The sequence below is a fragment of the Populus alba genome, chromosome 12, assembly GCF_005239225.2.
Source record: "Populus alba chromosome 12, ASM523922v2, whole genome shotgun sequence".
NCBI classification, from domain to species: domain Eukaryota; kingdom Viridiplantae; phylum Streptophyta; class Magnoliopsida; order Malpighiales; family Salicaceae; genus Populus; species Populus alba.
Genome location: NC_133295.1, coordinates 3,664,877 through 3,688,367, shown reverse-complemented (window position 1 = coordinate 3,688,367; position 23,491 = coordinate 3,664,877). Strand labels below are relative to the sequence as shown.

General features: G+C 35.4%; 3 protein-coding genes and 1 non-coding gene across 4 annotated transcripts; all 4 read right to left on the bottom strand.

Annotated features, from left to right (window-relative positions):
* Positions 1–4,818, bottom strand: LOC118044364 (dolichyl-diphosphooligosaccharide--protein glycosyltransferase subunit STT3B). The gene is made up of 6 exons (XM_035052632.2): positions 3,715–4,818; positions 2,668–3,204; positions 1,456–1,910; positions 909–1,031; positions 483–542; positions 1–274 (listed from the first exon to the last, which is right to left on the bottom strand). Exons 1-6 carry the CDS (start codon positions 4,639–4,641, stop codon positions 145–147), a joined length of 2,232 nt encoding a protein of 743 aa, XP_034908523.1. The 5' UTR covers positions 4,642–4,818; the 3' UTR covers positions 1–144.
* A 2,251-nt stretch (positions 4,819–7,069) lies between these two features.
* Positions 7,070–11,634, bottom strand: LOC118044366 (succinate--CoA ligase [ADP-forming] subunit alpha-2, mitochondrial). The gene is made up of 7 exons (XM_035052633.2): positions 11,332–11,634; positions 10,953–11,162; positions 10,482–10,652; positions 10,045–10,168; positions 9,324–9,385; positions 8,434–8,515; positions 7,070–7,664 (listed from the first exon to the last, which is right to left on the bottom strand). Exons 1-7 carry the CDS (start codon positions 11,560–11,562, stop codon positions 7,525–7,527), a joined length of 1,020 nt encoding a protein of 339 aa, XP_034908524.1. The 5' UTR covers positions 11,563–11,634; the 3' UTR covers positions 7,070–7,524.
* On the bottom strand, positions 8,901–9,032 carry LOC118044404 (small nucleolar RNA snoR111). The gene has a single exon (XR_004686777.1). It is a non-coding gene; the product is annotated as a small nucleolar RNA snoR111 (small nucleolar RNA).
* A 2,741-nt stretch (positions 11,635–14,375) lies between the features above and the next one.
* Positions 14,376–20,612, bottom strand: LOC118044367 (plastid division protein CDP1, chloroplastic). The gene is made up of 12 exons (XM_035052634.2): positions 20,016–20,612; positions 19,692–19,805; positions 19,444–19,581; positions 19,031–19,135; positions 18,815–18,937; positions 18,119–18,487; positions 17,943–18,038; positions 17,640–17,759; positions 16,644–16,706; positions 15,771–16,559; positions 15,005–15,195; positions 14,376–14,692 (listed from the first exon to the last, which is right to left on the bottom strand). The coding sequence occupies exons 1-12, from the start codon at positions 20,343–20,345 to the stop codon at positions 14,611–14,613; spliced, it is 2,520 nt and encodes an 839-aa protein (XP_034908525.1). The 5' UTR covers positions 20,346–20,612; the 3' UTR covers positions 14,376–14,610.
* Between the last annotated feature and the right edge of the window lie 2,879 nt (positions 20,613–23,491).

Genomic DNA, 23,491 nt, shown 5'->3' with positions numbered 1-23,491 from the left:
TTCGGGTCCAGAAAATTCAAAAGCCTTGAATGTTACAAGCTCAATCTCTTACTAATAATTTTTTACTTCTATGGCCAAATCTATCTCCCAAGACTCAAGAACAACCAAATCCCTTCTCCTCCCTCCTCAGTAGAATGAGAGATTTCACCACCTGTTATTTGGTGGCTTGACCTTGTAAATACGAACGATCCAATTAGATGTCGTAAATGCCTCTTCCAAGTGTTCAAGTTTAATGTCCTTGTTTCCAATTTCGACCCCCCTTGCTCGATCATACCTACCAAAGCACAGATCAAATACAAAAAAACAAGAAAAACAATTACAAAAAAACAAGAAAAACTTGGGAATGATCGACTTCACAGAGCGAAAGAGAGTCCGAACAGTAATCACGAGGCAGTCACTTCCAGAAAGACTCCAACCAGCCACACCCAGTGCCTGTAAATTCTAAACAAATTGAGAGAGAAGGCAAGGGATGTTGAGCTTACCCTGGAGGTTTCCCATATTCTGTCACCAGCTCTCCAAATCGATAGTAGGATAGCTTGTACCTATTCACCAACAAAACATGGTATAACTTCTCTAAAGAACCGCTGGGTAACACGTGATCAATATTCGATCATAATTCACTGAGGCTAGACTTTTCTCAATGTTGGAACTCAAATTTTCCTTGGTTCACAATAATGTTAAAGGTCAAAATAGCAGATCAACTAAAGTGGCGCAATAGAATTATCACGAAAGACATAGTTACAGCCAAAGGTATTAGATGTAACAGAGGCATGGAATTTTAGAGGAAAATGAAAGAAAAAAGAATATACCGTATTTCAGTTCATCGGGGGGGATAAATATCAAATAGTAAAACATAAAACAAGACTAATCAAGCAAATTTGAAACACGAATACGAAACAGCAACTTACATGAGACAGTTCAACATCTTGGGAGCTGCACCTTTGTCAACACGATACTCTCCATTGACAAGATAGTCGGGTTCCTTAATTACAGGGAATACTCCGCCTCCAATTCTCACCATCCATAAAAACCTGGTGCAAATGAATAACTTTATTAGATACATGAAAAACTACACTACCCACAAACATAAAGAAGATCGGTGTTATCAAAGTTGTTGCCCAGAGAAGTTCACAAACCAGAAATGAGAATGGCAGTACAGACCATAATTGAAAGCTTCAGCAATCAGTCCAGCATAAGAAATGTTCCACACAGTCTAAGGTTTAACATGGGAGGGAAAATGAATTTAAGATGGGATCAACTTCTGAATTTAAGATTACATAAAGCCACTACCACCTGAACCAATTAGAATATGGTTCAAGGGTCAGGTAATGTCAATGGCATATGCTAAACTTTTCAAATTCAAATTATTTAGAAGAACGCAAACTATGGACTGTAAACTGATTCAGGATCTTATAAAATGCATATCATGTTCAATTAGAAACGTTGGAGCCTTACTTGTTGATATCATCAGAAGAATAGCCTGTAACACCCCCAAAGACAACTAGCACATAATCCACATCAAGTGATTTCATTATCTCATACGCCTCATCTTCATAAGATGACATTGCACGGCCAACAGTGGCAATGTGTGTATTATTCCAGGTATTATTGTCAACAATAACTGTTCTGTTTCCCATGGCAGTGATCTGATACCCATAATCCCACCATGACATCACCTTAGCATCTGGAGGAGTATTCTGTCGAAGCCAAAAGTAAGCCTCACGGTAATCATCAAAGATCACCCTGTTACCATGGGCACCCCTTGCAGCCAAGACAATTGAAGGAGACGAGTAGGCCTCTGATGTAACCCAGGTACAATGTATGGCATACCTACTGAGCGAGTAAAATACAACCAAAAGCAATGCAATAGCACCATTTCTTTGAAAAGGTGGAGACTGATCAAGCAAAGCCTGCTCATACATCAAACACAACCAGCACTATATAAAATAATAACCAGAATAAAGCAAAAGGAAACCTCCCACCAATACAATAGCATTCAATAGGAGTATTATTCAAAAAGTTGTATTAGTCCAAATGTACTGGAGAGGGTAATGACCATGACCAAATAATGGCAGCATTACTGAAATCAAAGCTTCATAATTTATTCAACACAATAAAGTAGCGCATCAAAAATCACTTTCTTGCCAATTCCCAGTGAAAGAGAGGCCAATAACATTGACACCATCATATAAATGCAACTCCAAACTCTTAAACACAAGGCAATTAACATTATCAAGACTACGAGACAGGAACAGCAATGCAAATCGATAGCTTCATTAGAAAACACCATCAGCAAAAACTCTTTGACTAAAAGGACGGGTTGTCTTGAGATCAGCAGCAAGTCCTAGCATAAGTAAAATATATAAAAAGGAAGTCACTAATACTGCTGACTCTTAAAGCAGAGTTGAGCATGGCTGAACAATAATAAAAGGCGTCCTAAAACCAACTTTAGACATTATCCCACAAGCGATGCAGAATAGCAACATTATTTAGATAAGTTGGTTTTCCAATATAGATAATAAGCTCATTGGCAAACAGATTCTGTCAAGCATCTAATTTATTAAGGACAGTTGATATTCATTTCAGCAACAATACAACCAGTCATCTTCACAACCAATCAAAAGAATGGAGGGGCAAAAAAACTCAAATCAAGTGTAAAGAACTCACCTTAGAAGAAGCCTTTCCACCACCTGTTCCCTTAGTAGAACCACTTTGGGAGACCTTGCTCTTAGTCCTTAACAACATAGTCAAATTCTTTATAGTGGCAGAAACAGCAATGGCACCAATTAAGCATACCGCAGGTGTAGCAACAAGAATTAACCGAACCATGACACCAGCAAAATACATGCTTGTTAGGCCATACATAACAATGAATATTGTGGCATCTGACAGCCGCTGGAAGCAGAAATACAGACCAGCAGGGAAAAGGAAAAGGAGGATGTGGAAATCAAACATGAAAGATGACCAAGCTGTTGGCTGATGCTCAGAGACAGATGCAATGATGGGGATGTGATCCTTAGCATATGTTGGATCCAACAGAGAGTAAAATCTGCCAGTCCACGGTGAAATATACCCAGATGCTGTGCCAACTCCAAGAGCAATAGCACCTACACCCACTGCACAGGTCACAGTAATCCTCAAGAAGGCTTTAAACAACTTTTTATCATTTAGCAGATACTTAACCCATTCTAAGAAATAAAACACCTGAAAAAATAGTTCAGTGTTAGTGCATATCCAAAGAAAATTAGCGTTTTTTCTCTGACTAACATAGTTAAAGCCTATAATGACAATATAAGCCACACAAATATCATATAAAGTTACATAAATCTAAGAAATAGAGTTGCAGACTCCACAAGCATCAAACTTCACATTTTTGTGAGTATCCGGCAAAATCAAGCAAATGGATTAGATTGAGAGACTAAAGCAAAACAAATGACATGTTTAAACTGTGAAGACATCAAAACAAAAAACAAATTCGAATTTCAGTAGTTTAACACTAGTAACAAAATCTCATTCAGCTCAAGATAACAACAATATCAATTCAAGGACTGTCAATTCATAGTACTGCATTTAGAAAAACCTTCTGTTACTTGGCCTCATCCTCATCTCCAAGAAACCCAACATAATACAAGCAATTAAGGCAAACTACACAAATCCACTTAAAATCATTACAGCAAGTAGTAAGTAGTAAAAGAAAAGATTTAAGCATCAAACCTGCATCAGGAAGAACACACCCATAGCTGCCATGTGCTCACCGGACTGCACATGTTGAAACCCCACAAACCGAATCTGCATAGCAAGCAACATTCCCAACACATACATACAGTTATAGGCAACATACAACCTCATCGAATACCTCCCGGTAATCAGCAACACCAGCACATAGAGCGGTATCAAATTAATAATAAAAACATAACCTCCCCAAGCAGAAACCATGTAAAAATACCCAAAAGCCGACGCCAATCCCCACGCTGAAGACCCCGTATTCACTGCCTTAACAAACAAATAAAAAGTCAGCAACAGTGCGAAAATCGCAACCCCTTCATTATCATAAGACCCTGCAACAGATCGCGATATATAACCAGGACAAATCGAAATCAGAACAGCAGCAACCAACCCAGCACCAGTGTCCCATATCTCTTTGCCGAAAAAATACGCAACAAGGGTAGTATTCGACGCAAAAAACGGTGCTGTCAACACACAAACTTCGCGAATATGAACAGCAAAACGTAAGAATCGTAAACCCCAGTACATAATGGCCGCAGTAACCATCAATCCAGGATAAAGGGTTCCTCCAATGATACGTCCAAGAGGGTACCAACTCTCGGAATCGAACCAATTCCAGAATTCATAAAAACCCTTTTCAGTTAAGAAAAGGGTAGTTCGATAATTGAAGTAAGGATCGAATTCATGGATCATTGACTCATAACGTAAGACACTAAACAAACGAGTGATAAAAGCTAAAACATAGACTAAACAGAGTATTGAGACACGGATCAGGAGTTCTTGTTGTTTGGTTTTGAGTTTCAGTGATTTGAGCGATAGTGCTGACAGCAGATCCGATTTAAGAGACATTGATGGTGGTGGTGCTGATGATTTTGTTGTGCTGCCGGTTATGGGTTCTGTTTTGGTGACTGCCATGGTTTGTTTCTGGAGAGAAATTGAAGAGGGGCTTGGTGATTCTTATGGTTTTGGCATTTTTAAGGTTTCATGAAGGTGTGTGGAGCTTGAGCTTTGGGGTTTTAAGGAGAAGTGATGTGATGTTATGTTTTTTTTTTTTTTTTGTAGTAAAGCCCTGATACATAGTAGAGAGTGTGATTAGAGTAGGGGCTAATTAAGTTTTGTTTGGGGAAGTGAGGGTTAAATGAACTTTAATGATAATCCAAGTGGATTAGAGATGGGATGGATGATTTGTCAATTTATGATTAGCATTTTCTAGGATAAAGGAAGGAGACCAAGACTTTTTTTATTTGGGATCTTATTGGCTAGAAAAAATAAATAAAAAAGGGGGAGAAAATTAGAAAAGAAAAAAAAGAAAGATAAATAACATCCCCCCCCTCTCTCTCCTATAAACACCCAGCACCGCCTATCATAGTGACCGCCTATCCATCTCCTCCCGTCGACAAATGGCTGCCCAGCATCCCCCTTTATTTTCCGACGGACGAGTAGCCCCCTCTCCTCTATTTCTTGGCCAAAACATCTTATCCGCCACCAAAACCGACCACCAAACATCACCAACCACTGTGACCCACCTTTTTCTCTCCATCAAAACACGTCTATCCTAGAAATAAACAACAGTGGAGAGAGAGAAAGGATATATGATAGAAATCGACTCCGATCTCCTCCTAGAGTGATGGTGGTCTTAATCGCTGGCATAGGAGTGACAAGGAGTGGGAGACATTCACTGGCCAACATGTAATCAGAAATGTCCTCATGTAATCAAGAAATGTCCTCATGAGAGATTGAATTGTAGAGGGGCAGACGCGACATTAGACGTGCTTTGTTTATCTTGCTTGCTTGTTTCCCTCTCGAGTCTAGAGCATTGTCCTCATGAGAAGAATCAAATCAAGTAAGTGATATCTTCTACATAAAAACTATGGCCATAAGCTATCGAGTTATGGATGATTGTCTCTGTCAAAGCAGTTATGAAAACTGAATTGTCAAAGAAAACAAAGTCAGGAAGCTGAAGCACACAGAACGATGACATTCACTGGCCAACATGTAAATGCAGCACTTGTCACTCGAGGCATGGGTGTGAGCTCTCGAGCATTGGTGTCATGCATGATGGTCCCAAATCTATTGTGGAATCACAAAAAACCATCATAGAAAGCTTCACGAGAAGCTCAAGAACACAACAAACTCGAAATTGGAGATCGGACGGAAAACAAAATCAAAAGATGCAGAACCAGCAAGTGGGAAAGCTAACAGCAGATCGAAGCGCAAAAGCAGCAGTACCAAAACTCTTGTATGATAGGGCAAATGTCGGAAGGAAAATATCGAGATGTGGTTGAACGGACTCCAGATTGCATGAACATGATCACCCAATGAGAACACGTACATCGGTAGAGCAGCACCATCGGGATCGTCACGCAGCTAAGTTTTCCTGTTTCTTAGGAGGGAACCTCTCATCTTCCAAGAACAGCACCAAGTGGTCACCATGGACTCCAAAAATGCTATCTCAGTTAACCCGCGAACTCGGTCACCGGAACATTGTAGAGGTAATGAAAACTGCCTAAACTGCTCACTTTCAAAATCAAAAACACATATAAACCCATATGGGCCCAAACAGTAGTGAACTGCATGCAAAGATCCATGCAAAAAGGCACCACCATATCTATCCAGCCGACAAACCTTGCTAGGAGCATTTCCAACGCTTCTCCACTGTCCCGTGTCGATTGTGTATGTTTCAGCACTATAACACTTGTAATTTTTCCCATAACAGAAGAGTTGAATTACTTTGTACTGTTTGCTTAAAGCACTGATTCCGAAACCCAGATTTATGCTGTGCCTTTCTTTCTTGGACTTTATTGGAATGGTGGTATACCCGTCAAGAAATGGATTGCATACGCAAACACTTTTATAGCCTGTGTGTTGAGTGATTTCTAAGAAAAAGAACCCATTGAAAGAACCGATAGCATCGGAATTATAGCCAGGAAACTTGCATTTATTAACCGCGGTGTGCTGGTGTTGGAATCAGATTCTTTAAATAACAATAAGCTATATGGTTTATTAAATCAAAACTGGAAAAAAAAAAAAAAAAAAAAAGGCTTGATGTGTGAAAGAGTAACTTGATGCAGTCCCTGACCAAGAGAAATTGGCAACACTTGTTATACAATATATTAAAATAATAATTCAGCACATCAAAATCAATGTTTTTTCATGCTAAGTACACTTTTAAAACTCATCTCAACGTCAAATTGGATCTTATATATTATCAATCCTCGACTATAATCCTCGTAGGAGTACATTTCTGATATGCATAGGATACCGATTCCTGGCACTAATTGCTCAAGCAGAAGAATAATTTTTGATGTCTCCTAAAAAGTAGTGAAGGAAAATACAAACCATGTAGGAAAACAACGATTACTATGATAATTGGTGGGTACATTGTTGGTTTGGAAGGGTCTTAAACCCTAAAGCAAATATTTGGGCAATAACTTTCGATTTGGAGAGACCATAGATGATGAAATATGTCAGAGACAGTTCTGCAAATTAGGGACAAAACTTTTGCAGATTTCTATGGAAAAAAAAAAAGAGCTTCATCAATGATGGAAGCAATAACATACAATTATCTTTTGATATTAATCCATGTCGAACCTTCTGTCCCACTGCAAATTTCTCAAAGGGCAGAACAAAAATCTTCTTTTATTCGTAAGAAACCCATCACTGTCACATGCTTGGCTGTGAGGAAGATGGAAACCACCAAAACTATCAAGATTTTTCTTTTTTTGGGTTACACCAAATTATCAAGAATTTGATGCATTCGCTTCTTTAAGAATGGACGACAAACTTCACTTGCCTAAATCAATCTGCGAGACCCCTCTGCTTAAAAACATCGAGCATAGCGACACCAATTTTTGCAGGAGACTCCACCACAGTAACTCCAGCTTCCCTTAGGGTCTTGATTTTGTCTTGTGCTGTACCTTTTCCACCTGAGACAATAGCTGCACAGAGACCAAAAATAAAGATGTCAAGGCCATTAGGGTACCGAGCGAACTTGGCATCCAGAAAATGACAAGTTAAAATTTACAATCAAATAGAAATCTATCATTCAGGCTAGCATCATCACCTATAGGTTAATAAAGACCTCAATTCAAGATAGCGACGTATAGAGCCAGAAATACTCTGAAGTTAATTAAAGTAAGCAGAATAATTGTTGCTCATTTTTTAAGATTTCTTTGCAATAAAACAGTAACCTCAAAGGACTCCATGTGTAGAATTATCTTCAACCCCCAAATGTTCAAGTTGCCATTAGAATGTTATAGTTGCACATAAGTTTAAATTTCCACAATTTTGCAAAGTATAGGGTTTTAACTCTCTTCTTGTTAATCCCACCATCTATTGGGGTTAAGACCCATTACAGTGCCATGCTGCACCATTTCAAAAAGTTGGAGCTAATTATCATAGAAAAACCTGCAATCTTTTACTTCAAAAAAAAATTATAAGATCAGGACCTCTACTGACAGCTTGTACATAGGATTATTATTTTGTTGTACAAAAGCTTCAGCACCTTTTGGGAAACACAAATTTAAGAATACTGAACCACAATGAATTCAACCCCCTCTAAACCTCCCAGCAAGACGCTACATTCATCTTGGAATTTTTTAGCTGCCCTGCTCCTACTTCAATCTCTATGAATGTAAACCCGCATAGATGTGCACACAAAATGCAAGCATAAAATTAATATAAAGTGCACAACCAAGAACATTATACCTCCAGCATGTCCCATACGACGGCCTGGTGGCGCTGTTTGTCCAGCAATGAAGGCCACAACAGGCTTGTCAGTTCCACTTTCCTGTTAGAATGAATTCAATTTGATCACATATAAACAGACAGCAAAACAAGATCCAGTAGCAATAATGCAGCTAGAATCTCCTAAGATACAATCTACCAAGAAATAAGTTATATACCCTACAATTTCTAATAAAACATTGACTTATCTAATGTCCACAATAATTTATTTTTTCTCTGATAATGAAGCATGCTCGTGAGATTTTCTATAAAAAAAATAGTAGTCAAAAACTTTAAAGACTCGACACAAACACATTTGAACAGAAACCAAGACTGTTGACTATATAACCTTGATCAAAGATTTATATACTCACGTCACTAGCACTCTCTAAAACACATTATCAACAACCCCAATTCAATTCTCACAAGTAAAATCAAACTGAAAGGTAACATGGACAGGCAATAATTGAATCATCAATCAAAGAATGATGACTGAAAGGATATCTCAGTCATTAGATCTGTTCAACCTCGGTTCTTTCAAAAACAAAGAAGCATGTGGAATTTGTCTCTCCTCCCCCTTAACAGAGGTTTTGCTTTAGTAATAAAAATAAAAATAAACATTTCTTTATTTAAAGGACAATAGACACAATCAAACTAATAAATCTGAAAACCTATAGATATATATAATTTAAGTCAACTACAGAAGATCTCATAGCATTTCATGACCCAATAGATTCCATATTCCCATCAATTTTTTACAAAAATATAAGATAATTAATTTACAGGGACTTGTTGTAATCTAGTTACAAAACTGATTATATATACAAAATCCGAGTTCAAACTGAAACCACCAATGAATGGATGGCCATTACCTTTATTAATGCAGCAGCATCCTCTTCTGCAGTCCCACCTATCTCTCCTATAAGAATGATGCCTGAAATGCATAACGCAATTCTAGTTCACATGTATATCCTGTTTGTCCACTATCTACTGCAATTCTTTCTGACACATCTACAGAGTATCAACATAAATAAATGAAAAACAGAGTAATACAATGAAAAAATTAAAAAGATGTGGAGAAAATAACCAGTAACGACCCCCACACAAAAAAAGCAAAGAAATGGAAAATCAAGAACATAGAAACTGAAAGGTGGTTTTGGAGAAACTCATTTATCAACAATGAGATAACTCATTCTCCAAAGAAAACAAATACAAAATACAGATACCATATAACTTTTCCCTAACATTTTATCTAAGAATTTGAGGCCACAAACAGAGACTGACAACGTGGACACTTCAAAGCATCTAAGTAATAAAACAGCAAGGTTAATCAAGAGACTAAATCATTACACGAGCAAAAACCTCAAACAAACAGAGGAGACAGAATAAAAAACAAATGTATGTATCTTCAGCTCCTAAACTGCCAGGTATAAATCATCAACAGTAAAAGCATGCTCAATGATACAGTTGATATGAACATAAATGAGTTTGTGTCTGTCTATGTGTGTGAAAGTTCCTAGCAACAAATTCTGCCACATTCTTCATTTGCAAATAGTTAAAGCAAGCAAGAAAATGTTTCTGAGAACAATTTACCTTCTGTTTGAGAATCTGCAAGGAACTTCTCTATACAATCAACAAAGTTTGTTCCATTGAAAGGATCTCCTCCTATACCAACACAAGTGGATTGTCCAAGGCCAACAGCAGTTGTTTGGAAAACCTAAAAAGGTAAAAATAAAAAATTGCACCCATAAGGTTGTAAACAAATAAAATAACAAGTAGCTTAGGACAAAAAGAAACTACTGAAGTCACAAAGCCTCGATGATATCAATTAAAAATTGAAGCAGATGGACATATAAAACTCTCATTTTATATTCAAGGAAGCAATTTGTGTATTTGAAGGTGTACTTGGGGAAAACACACAAACTTTTTTAATAGGAAAACAATGTCTTGCTCTTCAAACAATCAATCGAAAGAGCAAACCAAACTAACATTTTATCAACATATCATCATCACATCAAATCAGGCCTTACCGCTTCATAGGTCAAAGTACCGGATCGAGAAACAATTCCAATACGACCAGGTTTATGGATGTAACCAGGCATTATACCTATTTTACATTCTCCTGGTTTAATAATACCAGGGCAGTTTGGCCCAATCAACCGAGTTTTGGATTGCCTGTTCAGAGCAGCCTTCACACGAACCTGAAATTTGTCAACATTATCTCAAAATCACTTCCAGAAGAACAGAGAAAAAACAAAAACAAACCTAAAATCCAAGCCAGTAATCAACTACACGTGGATTCAAAATCCAACCACGAATCAGTATATTTACCGCATTTAATTTATCCAGAAACCATTAATAAAACTAACAATTAAATAGTTCGAGTTAAACAAATTTGAACACAGCCAACCAAATTATCAAACTTCCAAATGATAAATCACCATATCACTGAACTAATGTAATTTCATTTCCAAAATTAAGAAAAAAAAAATCAATTTTACCATATCATGCTGAGGGATTCCTTCAGTAATGCACACAACAAGATCCAATTCAGCTTCCATTGCCTCCAAAATTGCGGCCGCGGCAAATGGCGGAGGAACATAAATGACAGAAGCATTAGCCTTGGTTTCCGCCTTTGCTTCCGCCACTGTGTTGAAAACCGGAAGCCCTAAGTGTTCCGTTCCTCCCTTCTTTGGCGTGACACCTCCTACCTACCTCACCAAACAATCAAACAAACCGCACTTTAAGATTTGCTCATCGCCACGTCTCTCTTCTATGTAACAATTTTCCGAATATCAAATATAAAATTATCAAAAATAATAAAAATTAAATTTGAATTATACTTATAAAAATAAGAAATGCGTAAGAAATTTGCTGTACCATTTTAGTGCCGTACTCGATGGCTTGTTCGGTGTGGAAAGTGCCGTTTTTGCCAGTGATGCCTTGGCAAATCACGCGAGTGTTTTTGTCGACGAAAACCGCAGGAGGTGGTGGTGGAGGTGCCGCATAATTGCGAGTCTGCGACCGTGAGAGGTTGAAGAGAGAAGGGGTGGAGGAAGGCTTGCGTGACGCGATCGAGCCGAGTAGTTTCGCGACGGCTTGACGAGTCATCGGATTTTGGAGAAAAAGGTTCTGCTCACCGAGTTGGAGAGCAAAAAAGTTGGTAATTGAATTAAAACTAAATTTAAAAAAAAAAAAAATCAATGTTTTACCGTACATTGCCGGAGTGTAAATGTTTTATCCTGTGGTTATTAAAAAAATAATTAAATTGATTTAAAAAAACACTACAATTAAACCGAAATCAATTCAAACCGATTAGGTTTTATTTGATTATATTTAGAACAAAAACCAATTTTTTGGGTTTGGTTTAGTTTTTTCAATCTAACTCAATTTTTTTTATTTGGCTTTGTTTTTTTAGTTTCTATTGATTTTTTTTTCAATTTGGCTTGGTTTTTTTATTTGAATTCGGTTCAATTTTTTCAGTTTCAGTCTTATAAAATCAAACTGAACTGATTAGTTTTGTAAAAATTCTAATAAGTTTAATCGATCTTTTTCACAGATCAATTTTTTCAATTAATTTTTTATAATTTTTTTAATTTAATTGATTTTTTATTTTTTTTTGCTCACTTTTCTTTTTTTTTTCTCTACAGTAACAATAAATAAAGTGAGAATAAAGAGCTCAACCAATTCAATTTTTTCTCCATTTCTCTTAAACCTGGTTTAGGCTCAAGGTCAATCAAGTCCCAAAACCGACCAGGTCTTAGGTTGATCTTGTCGGGCCATCTATTTTATAACTATGATTAATATATCATTATTAATTTCAACACTTAATATATATTATAGATATAATTTTATGTATCATAAATTTTTGTTAATCAAGAAATAAAAAGATATTATTTATTCTTTATAAAATATATAATTTAAGAAATATATAAACTGATAAACAAATAAAAAATTATTAACACTAATTAAATATTAAAAATACAAAATTAATATTCATAGTAGAAATAAAAAAATAGATGCACTTACCAATATTTTGCACTAATTATTTTTTTAAAAAAAATATCTTCATTCATTTTACCATAGCAAAATATTTTTTACTAATAACAATTGTTTTTATAAAAACTTCAAATAAATACAGTTAATTTTATATGAGAGAGAGAAAATCGATACAAATCAAAATAATCCCTTTAAAGTATCACACAACTAACAAAAAATAAAAAGATCAATTAATATTTAAATAAAAATAATTAATAAAAAAGGTAAAAAAAGGACAAGTGTCGATGGTCAAGGCCATACATCTGGCCTCAATTAAAAAAAAAAAAAAAGCTTGGTTTTTTTTTATATATTTTGTCCCTCGAGAGTTGTTTGCTTTTGTATTTTATTTTTCTTTAAGGTGAGTGACAAGCTATTTTTCCAGTAATTTCTAATGAATGAAAAATCAGAATCCATGCTTTTGGATTCTAGAAACTCAATTTTTAACTCATTCTAAAAAACTTCAAAACAATATATAAAACTTTTGAAAACCACTTAATGACCCCACAATTAGTCTAAAATTAAAAAACAACCAAATCAAAATAAACTAAATAAAATTGATTTACTTTTCTCGTCATCTTTCGATAAAAATCAAGCTACATTGAACTCCTTTGAAGAAGAAGAATTTATTGATATAATGAATTGTTCGAACTCCTCTCAAGAAAAAGAATTCATTGATGGTCACTGGAGGTTTACATGGTCGTTAACTTCAGGGTCTGTGGGATTAGTCGAGGTACGCGCAAGCTGGCCCGGACACCCACGTTAAACTAAAAAAAAAAAAAAAAGAATTCATTGATTTAATAAATTGATCTTCGGAGCTGAAATGGAGAAGAAAGACGAGAGAATAGAATTTTGTTGTAATTGATTGGGGCGTGGTTGGTTTCATTTGATTTTAGCTTGGATTCAAATTTTTGAGAGGAAAAAAAAACAATTTTGCTCTCACAATAATTCAAACCCTCGAATTCTACGATACGTTGATTCTACGATAAATTTAATAATTTCCGAGCTGTTTTCACCAAGTTAGGAGGTTTATTTCAGGAATTGTGCAAGGACATGTATAAGTTTTAAAAAAATGTATATGATGAAGGATATTATCGGATGAGTTTATATATTAATCTAGATTAAATTTTTTTCTGAACAATTTTAAAAAAATAATAAATATTTTAAATACTAATTTTGAATTTTGAATTAAAAAAAGAAATCTACACCAGTACATCAAATTTTAAGTTATTGGCAATTTTATGAGAAAAGTAACTTCAATTTTGGTACTTTTGTTTTATATATGATATTTAACTAAAAGTATCTTATAATTAAAATATTTTATCACCAAACCTTCTATATTGGAAAACAATTTTTGCCTTGAATAATTTGTAAAATATATTTATCAGTTTTTATATGGCTATTGGAAAAACAATTTTGCCTTGAATAAAACACTAAATCTATTGTTGCATTTGATAATCGTGTGAACAATAAGAATAACAAGTGATTAATAAATATAGTAATAATAATTTCTGTTGATGCCATTGAATTTTCAATAAACAAACGAAGACAATTAAACACTTTCCTAGATTTTTTTTATTTGTTTTTTGCGCAAAATAAATTTCATACAAGTTACGCATAAATTTCTTATTCCTAGAAATCTCTTTTTTGTTATTTCATTTAAGGGAGAGATTCCAGAGGTAAAAATCAAATTTAATTAATATCTATAAGATGTTGGAACATGTAAAATGTTGAATAAATTTAATTCGATCCTTCCACCGTTCTTCTTCTTCTTCTTCATTTTAATCCATTTCCCTAAAGATAACAATCATAATCTAATTCAACAAATAATTTCTCAACAAGCTCATGGACGATAAGCCCTTACTTTGTTAGAAAAATGAAGCCACGAGTAAATAAATAAAAAAATTAAATTTACTATGTAAGCATCCAAGGCAGCCAATTCACTCGCAACGTTGAATCTATCTTGTTTGCTACACTCTTATGTAAAAGTCATTGCTACCCTAACCATTTACAATCTTGCTGGTCTTCTCCGTTAGTTGAAGTTGAAGATGGAGAAGCTACGTGTCAGCAGGTCAACAGAAGTCATCACTTGCTAGCTAGTAATTTCCACGACTCAAGGTATCATCATGTTGTTTGAATATCACCTTGGCAGAACCTCCATGATCCATCATCTTGCCTTTTTAGAACATAAAGAATCTTGTAGGTGCTGCAATGGATATCACGCACAAAAATATAAGAAAGGAAAGAATTAGAACATTACACTTCGGAATTCAGGCTTCAGAGTAATATTGAGACTTCACTGTCAACAGATTTGGTTAGAAGTTTAAAAAGGATAAAGGGAAAGGCGAATTATGCAGAAACACTACTAGGCATACCAAGATTCGTTTATGACTGATTATTGAAAATATTTTCGTTTTTTATTGTTCTTTATGAGGAAGAGGCAAGAGAACTCTACATATTCATTGATGTCGAGACTCACGAGCATTTCAGAACTGATGTGCAACGTGGATATACTGACCTGTAATAGTTTGGGTTCTTCTGCAGAGATTCATCAACCAGCTCTGCTGCTTCCTCGATGAGAGCTTCGATTTTTGCAATCTCAACACCATATCCATCTGAGAAAATATGAGCTTGCAGAATGGACAGTTGCAGCAAAACAAATCTCCAATAAGAGGACTGGGCTTTTGCTGCATCAGCTAAAGCTTGCCACTGTGGATCAAAAACCCAAACAAAGCAAGCAATTTCTCAACAGTTTGCACCTCAAGGAAAGAAACAGGAAGTGAGAATTTGTAGTTACTCTGGCAATGTATTTCCTTACTACATCATGCACAAAAATACAGAGGAGCTGTATCTACGCAGCTTGACAATCAAACAAAATATTAGTAGTCTACTTAATTATTGGCAATTTAATATTTTCTCAAACTCGGTATTAGATTGTTCTGCAAATGATATCCCTAGAACGTAGACTAAATTTCGATAATATTCATTCTTGACTGAAATTAATGTTGAAACCACAATTGAAATCTTTGGTTTGGACCACAAGAACGCAACAAATTATCTATACTGCATTCAGCTACAACAATGAATAACCTGATTGATTAGCTGTTATAGAACAAGGAAAGTGAATTATGTTTTTGCTATTTGAAATGTCACTTAGCTGGGCAAGTTACTGTAATCAGATGAACCAAAAACTGAATTGCATCTTCAAAGCCACTTGTTCAGCTTAACAAGATTAGAGAGGCAGGTTAATGATTGGATATCTTATCACAGCAAATATGTTTTACCTCGGCAAGCATGGACTCATCAAGGACTTCAGAGAGGCTGTGAACTTGGTGGCCAGGACCCAGAGCTTTGGCTTTAATTGCTTGCCAATGCTTAACAAGATCTTCAGCTTCTTCAACAGGCATTTGCTTCCTAGATATTGTTGCAATAGAAGATGATATACTAGCAGCAAGCCTCGAACCTTGCAATCTTTTAGTATATGATCGGTTTCCAAACTGCACTTTAATCATGGACAACAGATTTCTCAATCTGCCAAAAATACCACTTTGACTAATATAAACAGGGTGAACATTGCGATCAAGAGAAGAATCTGTTGTCCAGACAAGGGTACTTGTGCCCATACTAGTTCTATCAGAGGTTAATCTAGATGCAATTCTCATCCTTCCCACATTCATGCCTGACAGTTTAAAGGTAGTAAACACAATACACCCTAATACTCCAACAAAACTTATCTTTCCAACCAGATCTCCACGTTCTAACCAACTTTCCCAGGTTCCTCTATTGTAAACACCAAGATCTCTCTTCAATTGAACTGACGGTTCATTCACATTGCTTCCACTGGCATTCTTGGTCAATAATATCAATGAGCTTTGCGGATCAGTTGGAGCTAATTGCTTGACAGCAGACCTAAAGTGTTGAGAAGAGTTCATATATGGAATTGTTTCCCCAGCATCCATTCGTTTCATTGCAATGTCAGACAGTGGTCGATGGGATACAGGAGCAGTGGCTTGTGCAGCTATTCTACTTTTCTTGCTTGCAATAGCTCTCCTTTCACCACCAAAAAAGCTCACCTGTTGAAAAGTATAGTTGTAACAACAGTTCCCACCAATGCAAGAGATTACATTCATTTTGTGTTTCATAGATATGATTCTTACCAAAGGAGTGCAGTCTCTAGTATCTGAAAAGATAGCAAGCACAGAATCCTTCAGCCATGTTTCCTGGTAAAGTTCAGCAGGCATTCTGACATGAGAAAGCATCAACATTCGAGAATCATGATGATCAGAAGAATCACCTAGTGCACAACCTTAATTTAATCATATCACAGGTCCTGAAACTGTGAAGGGGAAAGACTAAAGAAAATGAACATGCAAGACAGATCTCCAATAGTTAGGATTTTCTATAGTGAAATTGAACAGTTAGAGATAGCATGGCCCACTAATAGGATTTTAATGTACCAACAGGGTCCTTTTCTTACTAAATTGACACCCCCTGACACCCCCTTCTAAGCACAAGTCCAACAACAATATACTAAATTGACCACTGAGCAGCCCAAATAACCAAAAGAAGGCCTGCATGTAGAATCTGAGGCACAACCAAAGTGGTTCTAATACCATTCAGCCTAAAAGCTTATACTGGCAGATGCAAAGGGACATCTTAAATTGGTAGATGTAAAAGGACATTACATAAGGCCAATAACAGATTATTCAACAGCCTCCTGAATGTAAACAGCATGAATACAGCAAATTAGAAGGCGGTGATAATCTAAAAGAATACCACGTAGGGAAACAATAACAAAAAATGCAGAACATAATGGGCAAGCTGAGATACCACGTTAAAGACTCCAACAAAATGTATATGATATTGGGTTGGATGTAGTCAATAGCTGATATAACACATAGGCAAGCCCCTTGTGAATATGGAGCTCGAATTCCCTCATATCCCCTCTAACAATGACAGAAGGTAAAATATACCATACCATATTAACATCAGCTAAATTAATTTGACAGAAGGTAAGACCATTGTAGAAAAAAAAATGACAACACCTATGTCTAGAGTTCACTAGGGCCTTCCGAATTGTGCTCTCCACCTGATGCTTCAAATGCATGCATGTGGCAATGTACAGCTCACAAGGCCAGAGTAAAAAGGCATACCAATGATGGTTTTGCACCAGAGACATCTTTAATCTCCTTTCCTGGGACCAGACTCCTTGTAGCAGGATTTGAATTATATTCTATCTGCCGAAGCTTTTCAACTACCTGATCTTTATTGCCCTGAAAGTTAAAAGACAAAAAACTTCTGTGGTGTTAATAGAGCTGTGCCATTAATGAAGGGCAGAGGGCTGGGGAGAAAAAGAGGAGGATGCATATGAATGATTGACCGGTAAAATCCAAGATAAGCAATCCAAAATATGCTAATGAAACTGCATGCTAATACGAAGGGAGCTCAAAATATACCTGACCGAGCAGAAACAAGCAGAAAGCTTCTTCAAATTTTAGATCAATACTCTCTGATGCCATCAAACACTCACATATAGTTTTTGCTTTGTTGACCTAGCAAACAGAAAGCAATCGAGATAGGCAAGACAGGAAACTGTCTGAACAGAATAAAAGGCGTAATCGAGGATTTATACCAATTCTGTTTGCTTGCTAGAAAAACCAAGAGCAATATGAGCTAAAATCGCCAAGTAGAAACAATTGAAATTGATCACAGCCCTTTGATTCTGTGACTCAAGTGATTTCTTATTCTTGCGCACAAGGGCTAAATCATCCCAAGGAAGGAGATCAACTATTTCTGTAGCCATGAGTCTGTCAAGTGCTTGGCTCAGAAAACATGGCCAATCTTGGACTCTGCATGATGTTTCCACATCAAGGCCCTGCCTCAGCAATTCACGCAGGGCAGCAATCGCTCCTCGTCTCCGTTCTGCATTTTCAGGAGAGTGCAGCATGCCTAATAATTCCAATGTGCAGGCAGGTGCAAGCTCCTCCAGAGATTCTTCTATCTACACACAAACCCAACAAATTTACATCGGACAGTGGATAATGAAAAATACTCCACAGCATGAGACAAGTGGGACATAAAATTTGTTGTCTGGAGCACTTTGTAAAAATTCTAGCACTGTCAAGTGCGATAACAATGTGTCCTAAAGCTTCTATTAATAATGGATTATTTATTTGCTCCGCTTCATGACCAATGAGAAAATTCAGATTGACTCGATCACAAGCACCATCTTGGGCACAAGCAAAAAGAGATACCATAATAAAATGAATTGAGCAAGCACCAGACAGATCCTTAAATGAAGGGGAGAAAGTCACAGAATCATAATGACCTGAGATAGTAATGCCATCTTGCCAAGTGAGATTTTACACCTAAGAAGACACTGCGCACGAGCAAGAGCTTCAAATCCGAGGGACACTTTGTTCCTCTCAAAACCAATCTTCGCAAGTGCACACTTCAAGAAAGCACCTATGATAAGAAAAGGGGGCATAACAACCCTGCTACTTGAAAATCACAACAATTTGACCTCCTAAATGATTTCTCTTACCTCTGCCAATGCCATGGATAGAAGCACATCATGAGAATATGGCTTAGCATCTGGATGCTGGAGAGCTGCTCGACCAATATCCAGCACCAGCTTTTCTTCCCCAACCTGTATCAGAGAAATAAAGATCCTACCATGTTATGTTAATACCAAATCCTGCTGCTAGGAAAGACAGTGCTTAATACTAGTAAGAAAATGTCCACATTGGAACAATAAAAAAAGGATAGTGATCATTCAGTGAAGCAATTTTTCAGAGGAAGGTACACAGCAGAAAACCATGAACAGTAACAAGTGCAACTATTAGTGAGCTGAAAGTCTATGCAAAACAGCAATCTGGTCTCTTCTAAAAGACAATCCTCACTTAAAAACTGTGAAACCGTTTCCAGAATATTTGATAAGATATCACAGACTTGTACCTCTTGAAGCAGGCAAAGGGCACCAGACAACCAGGCCCACGGGATTCGCAGAGAGGATTTAGGTGGGATCTTCTCCCTCACATTCCCAGCATATTCTGGTTCAAAAAGAAGCTTATCCCTTACATCCATTAGAAGATCCTGATATCGAAACAACAAGTAAGAGATCACAAAATCCAAAATTTCCTTCCCATGTCAACAATTTTTTTTGCAAATCAGAAAAACCACAAGTTCCAATCTCGATTCCCCACCTGCCGAGACATAACAGCATCCATGGTATAACCCTCTTCCACTTGAGCATTTTTCAATTGCATCACCGACTTAACAATCTCATCCTTCTCTGCCTTATCAGGAACACCAACAACCTGCCAATTCATTCAACTGCAGACCGTGACTAAATAAAACAAACAAAAACCCTACAAACAAGAAGAGCGAAACACAATCTAAACCCTTGAAATGGGACTGAAAAAATCTGTTCCAGATAAACAACTTTCACTTCTCTGTCATTTTCAAGATCTAAAAGCTCAACAAAACAAAAACACTAACTAAAGAGAGCTTCACTGTGTTCGTCTAACCTGATAACAAGTGACGGGGATTTCAACAGTGGCTGTAGCAGCGGCAATGTCAAGAATGCGAGTATCAGTAGTGGCATTCAAAATCCACTTGCTGTTGTTGGATTCGAAATCACTCTTTCTCGAAACCCTATAAACAGATACTCCAATTCCAAAGAAGGAGGAGGAAGCAGCTTTTTTAACAAAACCTGAACAGAGCAGAGAGCGTTTTGGACAATCCCTTTTTCTGTTAAAACCGACTTCGGGATTTCGATATAAATAAAAGTAAAAGCAACGAGAAGAAGAAAAGGAAGAAAGAATCGTCGGAGTCAGGTTCAAATCAGACACTGCCATTTTTCCTTCTTGCTAAACCATGAAAAGCTGCAGCTACTAGTAGTGGCTCAGTGCAGCAGCTGCTGCTACATTGGAGATGATGGTAAAAACGCTTGAATTTTTGGAAGAAGGAGGGGAGAGATTATGGGCTTTGATTTTGTCAATTAAATTGAGATTTGTTCGTTAAATATGAGAGAAATAGATTAGACTAGTGAGGTAGTGAGATCTAGAGAACCGTTGCTTTGTTAAAGTTTTTGCAGCTTTTTGTGCAATTGTGTCCTCTTTTTGTGAATCTTAATCCATGCAGGTCCTTGGTGGTGTTTTCCTTTTCTGGTTTATGTGGGTCCAGGCTGCTTCGTGGCCCAAATTTGTTGGGCTGAAGGGAAAGCATTTTGAAACTATAATCGTTGGGCTGAAGGGAAGGCGTGGAAAGTCGAGTCTTTAAAATTCAGCCCAACCTAACAAGTCCATCCAATTACCGATTGACACAAAGCATGTCCCGAGTTAAGTTTTTAACGGTGTCTAGACCGAGCAAATTTAAACCCTTAAAATTAATAATTTATAATAAAAAAAAATAAAGGTATCATTCTATAAATATATTAATTTTAAAACTTAATTAATTAATCAAAATAAATTATTTAAGTTTAAATTAAAGTAAACCAGATACATTAAATATACTAGTTTAACCAAATCAACTAGTAAGTAATTAAAAAGTTAATTTTATTTTATAATCTAAATTAAATAAAAATAAAAACTAAATAGATCAATTTTTTTTATATACATGTATTTGCGGTTCTCAAGGGCTTTTTGAGTTTTACATATATTTTTTTTTGTATTAGTAACTTATTTAAATGACTCTAAAAAATTATCTCGGTTAACAAGGGAGGAAGGGGCACTTTTGGTTTTTTCTCATTGCTTTTTTTGTAACTCACATTAATTAAGGGTGAATGGGTAATTTTATAAATGTAAATTAATATTTTATTCAAGAGGTGAATGGAGCGTGCTCTGCATGTGCCAACAAGTAGGAGCCGCTCACGCCCTTGGTGTGGCGCGTGCAACACCCCGACACCGCCTAACGATTATTTGTTTGTTAAGTAAAATTGGACCATCTTTCTCTTGATCGCAATATATTTGGTCTTTAATTATTTTGTTTCTTATATCAAATTTGGTTATCATTATTTTAATTGCAACGTGTTTGGCCTTCAATCATTTATTAGGTTAATTTTTTTTTTTCAATCTCATCCCTTTACACTTAATTTTTTAGTGTGTTTGAGAACACAGTCCAAACAGCGTTCCCAAAATTTTGAAATTTTTTTTGCTTGAAATAAAATTTTTTTTATGTTTTTTTAGATTGTTTTGATGCATTGATATCAAAAATATTTTTTTAAAAAAAACTTCATCTTGATTTATTTCTAAGCGAAAAGTACTATGAACCGTCATTGATGCCACAATCCCAAACAAGTCCTTTATATTATATTCAGTCCTCATTCTTTTTATTGTAATGTATTTGGTCTTGAATTATTTATTCAATTAATTTATCTTTGAATTCATCCATTGATATTTTATTTTTATATCAAATATGCTCCTTATTTTTTTATTGTTATTTTTAATTGTTCTTATCATTTTCTTAATTGAAATTGTTTTTCAATTGCATAGCTTATGATTTGATTTATTTTTTTTTTTGTGTAAAATTTGACACTCTTTCATATTAAATCTACATTTTTTAATCATTTTTGTTTTTTTTTTTCAAGTTTATCCCTAATGTTTTTAGTTGGTTGGGAATTTTACATTTTTATTTTATGGGGTTTGCCTTTTATGTTATAGTCTAGTTTTATGATCCGTGTCATAGGTTTTAAAGGTTGGACCAGGTTGGCTCAAATTTTTTTTTAAAAAAAAACTTTTATCCATTATCATTGAGTTCGTTACAAATTGGTATTGTTTGTTTATTTTTTTGTTTTAGATTCTCTTGTGAATTTATTTTTCTTAATAATTTTGCCCTTTGAATTAAATATTTGATGATATTTAAGGTTTGACCATCAATGTTTTGATTTTTTATTTGATTCTTAGAGTTTTTATCATATTTTAAATTGTTTTTGATTTCATTCTTATATCTAATCTTGATTTTAAAAAATAACAATAATCCTCATTCTCGTGATTTTTATTTTTTTATCTTGGATTCATTTGTAAATTTTATATTTTTTTAGTTTTTCCCTTCGAATTTAAAATTTTAGTTTATCCTCTCAATTTCTTTTGAATGAGGTTTGTATTCTCTTAATTAAGATTTTTTATCATTTTTTTTCATCATTCAACATTTTATTTATTAGGATCTTGGTTTCCTTGATTTTTCTCATTGTTTCTAGGTCCTTACCCAGGAGTCAATCCAGGACAGTTATCGGATTAAATGTCAAGTGGGTTAATTTGAGTTAATTTAGGTCAAACAAATCCTTTTGTTTTGTAAAAAAGTCAAAATAATGCCATTTTGGAGAGAGAAAATAGCGGGTTTTGACTTGATTTTTCTTGGTTTAATTGAAACATGGGTTAACCAGGTTTTTAACCGTCTTATATTAGATCAATTCTCCTCCAATTTCTTTTAAAGTTGCTTTTTTTTTATCCTTTTTTTTATTTTTTCCTTTGAAGTTTGAATTTTTTTAAAATTAAAATTAAACTTCATTTTTTTTTGTTCTACCTTTTATTAGATTATCCTATCCACATGACTCTACTAGTAGGTTTTGACAACCTCACGTAGTTTTGTTGGTGCTTTATTTTTTAATAATTTTCTTAGTGATTTTTTTTTTTAATTTTATCATTCTATATTTTAATTCATGGGGGTTGACTATCATTGTTTTTTTAAGTTTTCTTTCTATAATGTCGAGTTGTGAATTTTTTTTCTGTCTTAAAATACAATCAGGCATCATTTTTTTTAAGTTGTAAAGAAATTGGTCTGGCTCGCAGCGAAGTAGGGACATTTATCTAATATTATCTCAACCATTTCAACAAACACGCAAATAACTGTTAAGAAAAATGCAACCAAAGAGTTCAAATGAATTATTGTTTATGATTATTAAACACAGTCCAACAAGTTTATCTTCGAAACCCATAACCTGAAACCCACTAGAGTTGAGGTTTATATTAAATTAAAAATATTATTGACTCAATAATACCTAATT

Coding starts and splice junctions, on each gene's coding strand:
- LOC118044364 (XM_035052632.2), bottom strand. CDS start 4,641: ATGGCAGTCACCAAAACAGAACCCATAACCGGCAGCACAACAAAATCA. Junction 1,911..2,667: donor GTGGAAAGGCTTCTTCTAAG/GTGAGTTCTTTA, acceptor ATGTATGAGCAG/GCTTTGCTTGATCAGTCTCC. Junction 1,032..1,455: donor TCTTCTGATGATATCAACAA/GTAAGGCTCCAA, acceptor CATTTGCACCAG/GTTTTTATGGATGGTGAGAA.
- LOC118044367 (XM_035052634.2), bottom strand. CDS start 20,345: ATGGCAGTGTCTGATTTGAACCTGACTCCGACGATTCTTTCTTCCTTT. Junction 18,488..18,814: donor AGATGGCATTACTATCTCAG/GTCATTATGATT, acceptor GTTTGTGTGTAG/ATAGAAGAATCTCTGGAGGA. Junction 17,760..17,942: donor GCTTGTTTCTGCTCGGTCAG/GTATATTTTGAG, acceptor TTTAACTTTCAG/GGCAATAAAGATCAGGTAGT.
- LOC118044366 (XM_035052633.2), bottom strand. CDS start 11,562: ATGACTCGTCAAGCCGTCGCGAAACTACTCGGCTCGATCGCGTCACGC. Junction 11,163..11,331: donor TCGAGTACGGCACTAAAATG/GTACAGCAAATT, acceptor TTGGTGAGGTAG/GTAGGAGGTGTCACGCCAAA. Junction 8,516..9,323: donor ATGCTGCTGCATTAATAAAG/GTAATGGCCATC, acceptor TCATTCTAACAG/GAAAGTGGAACTGACAAGCC.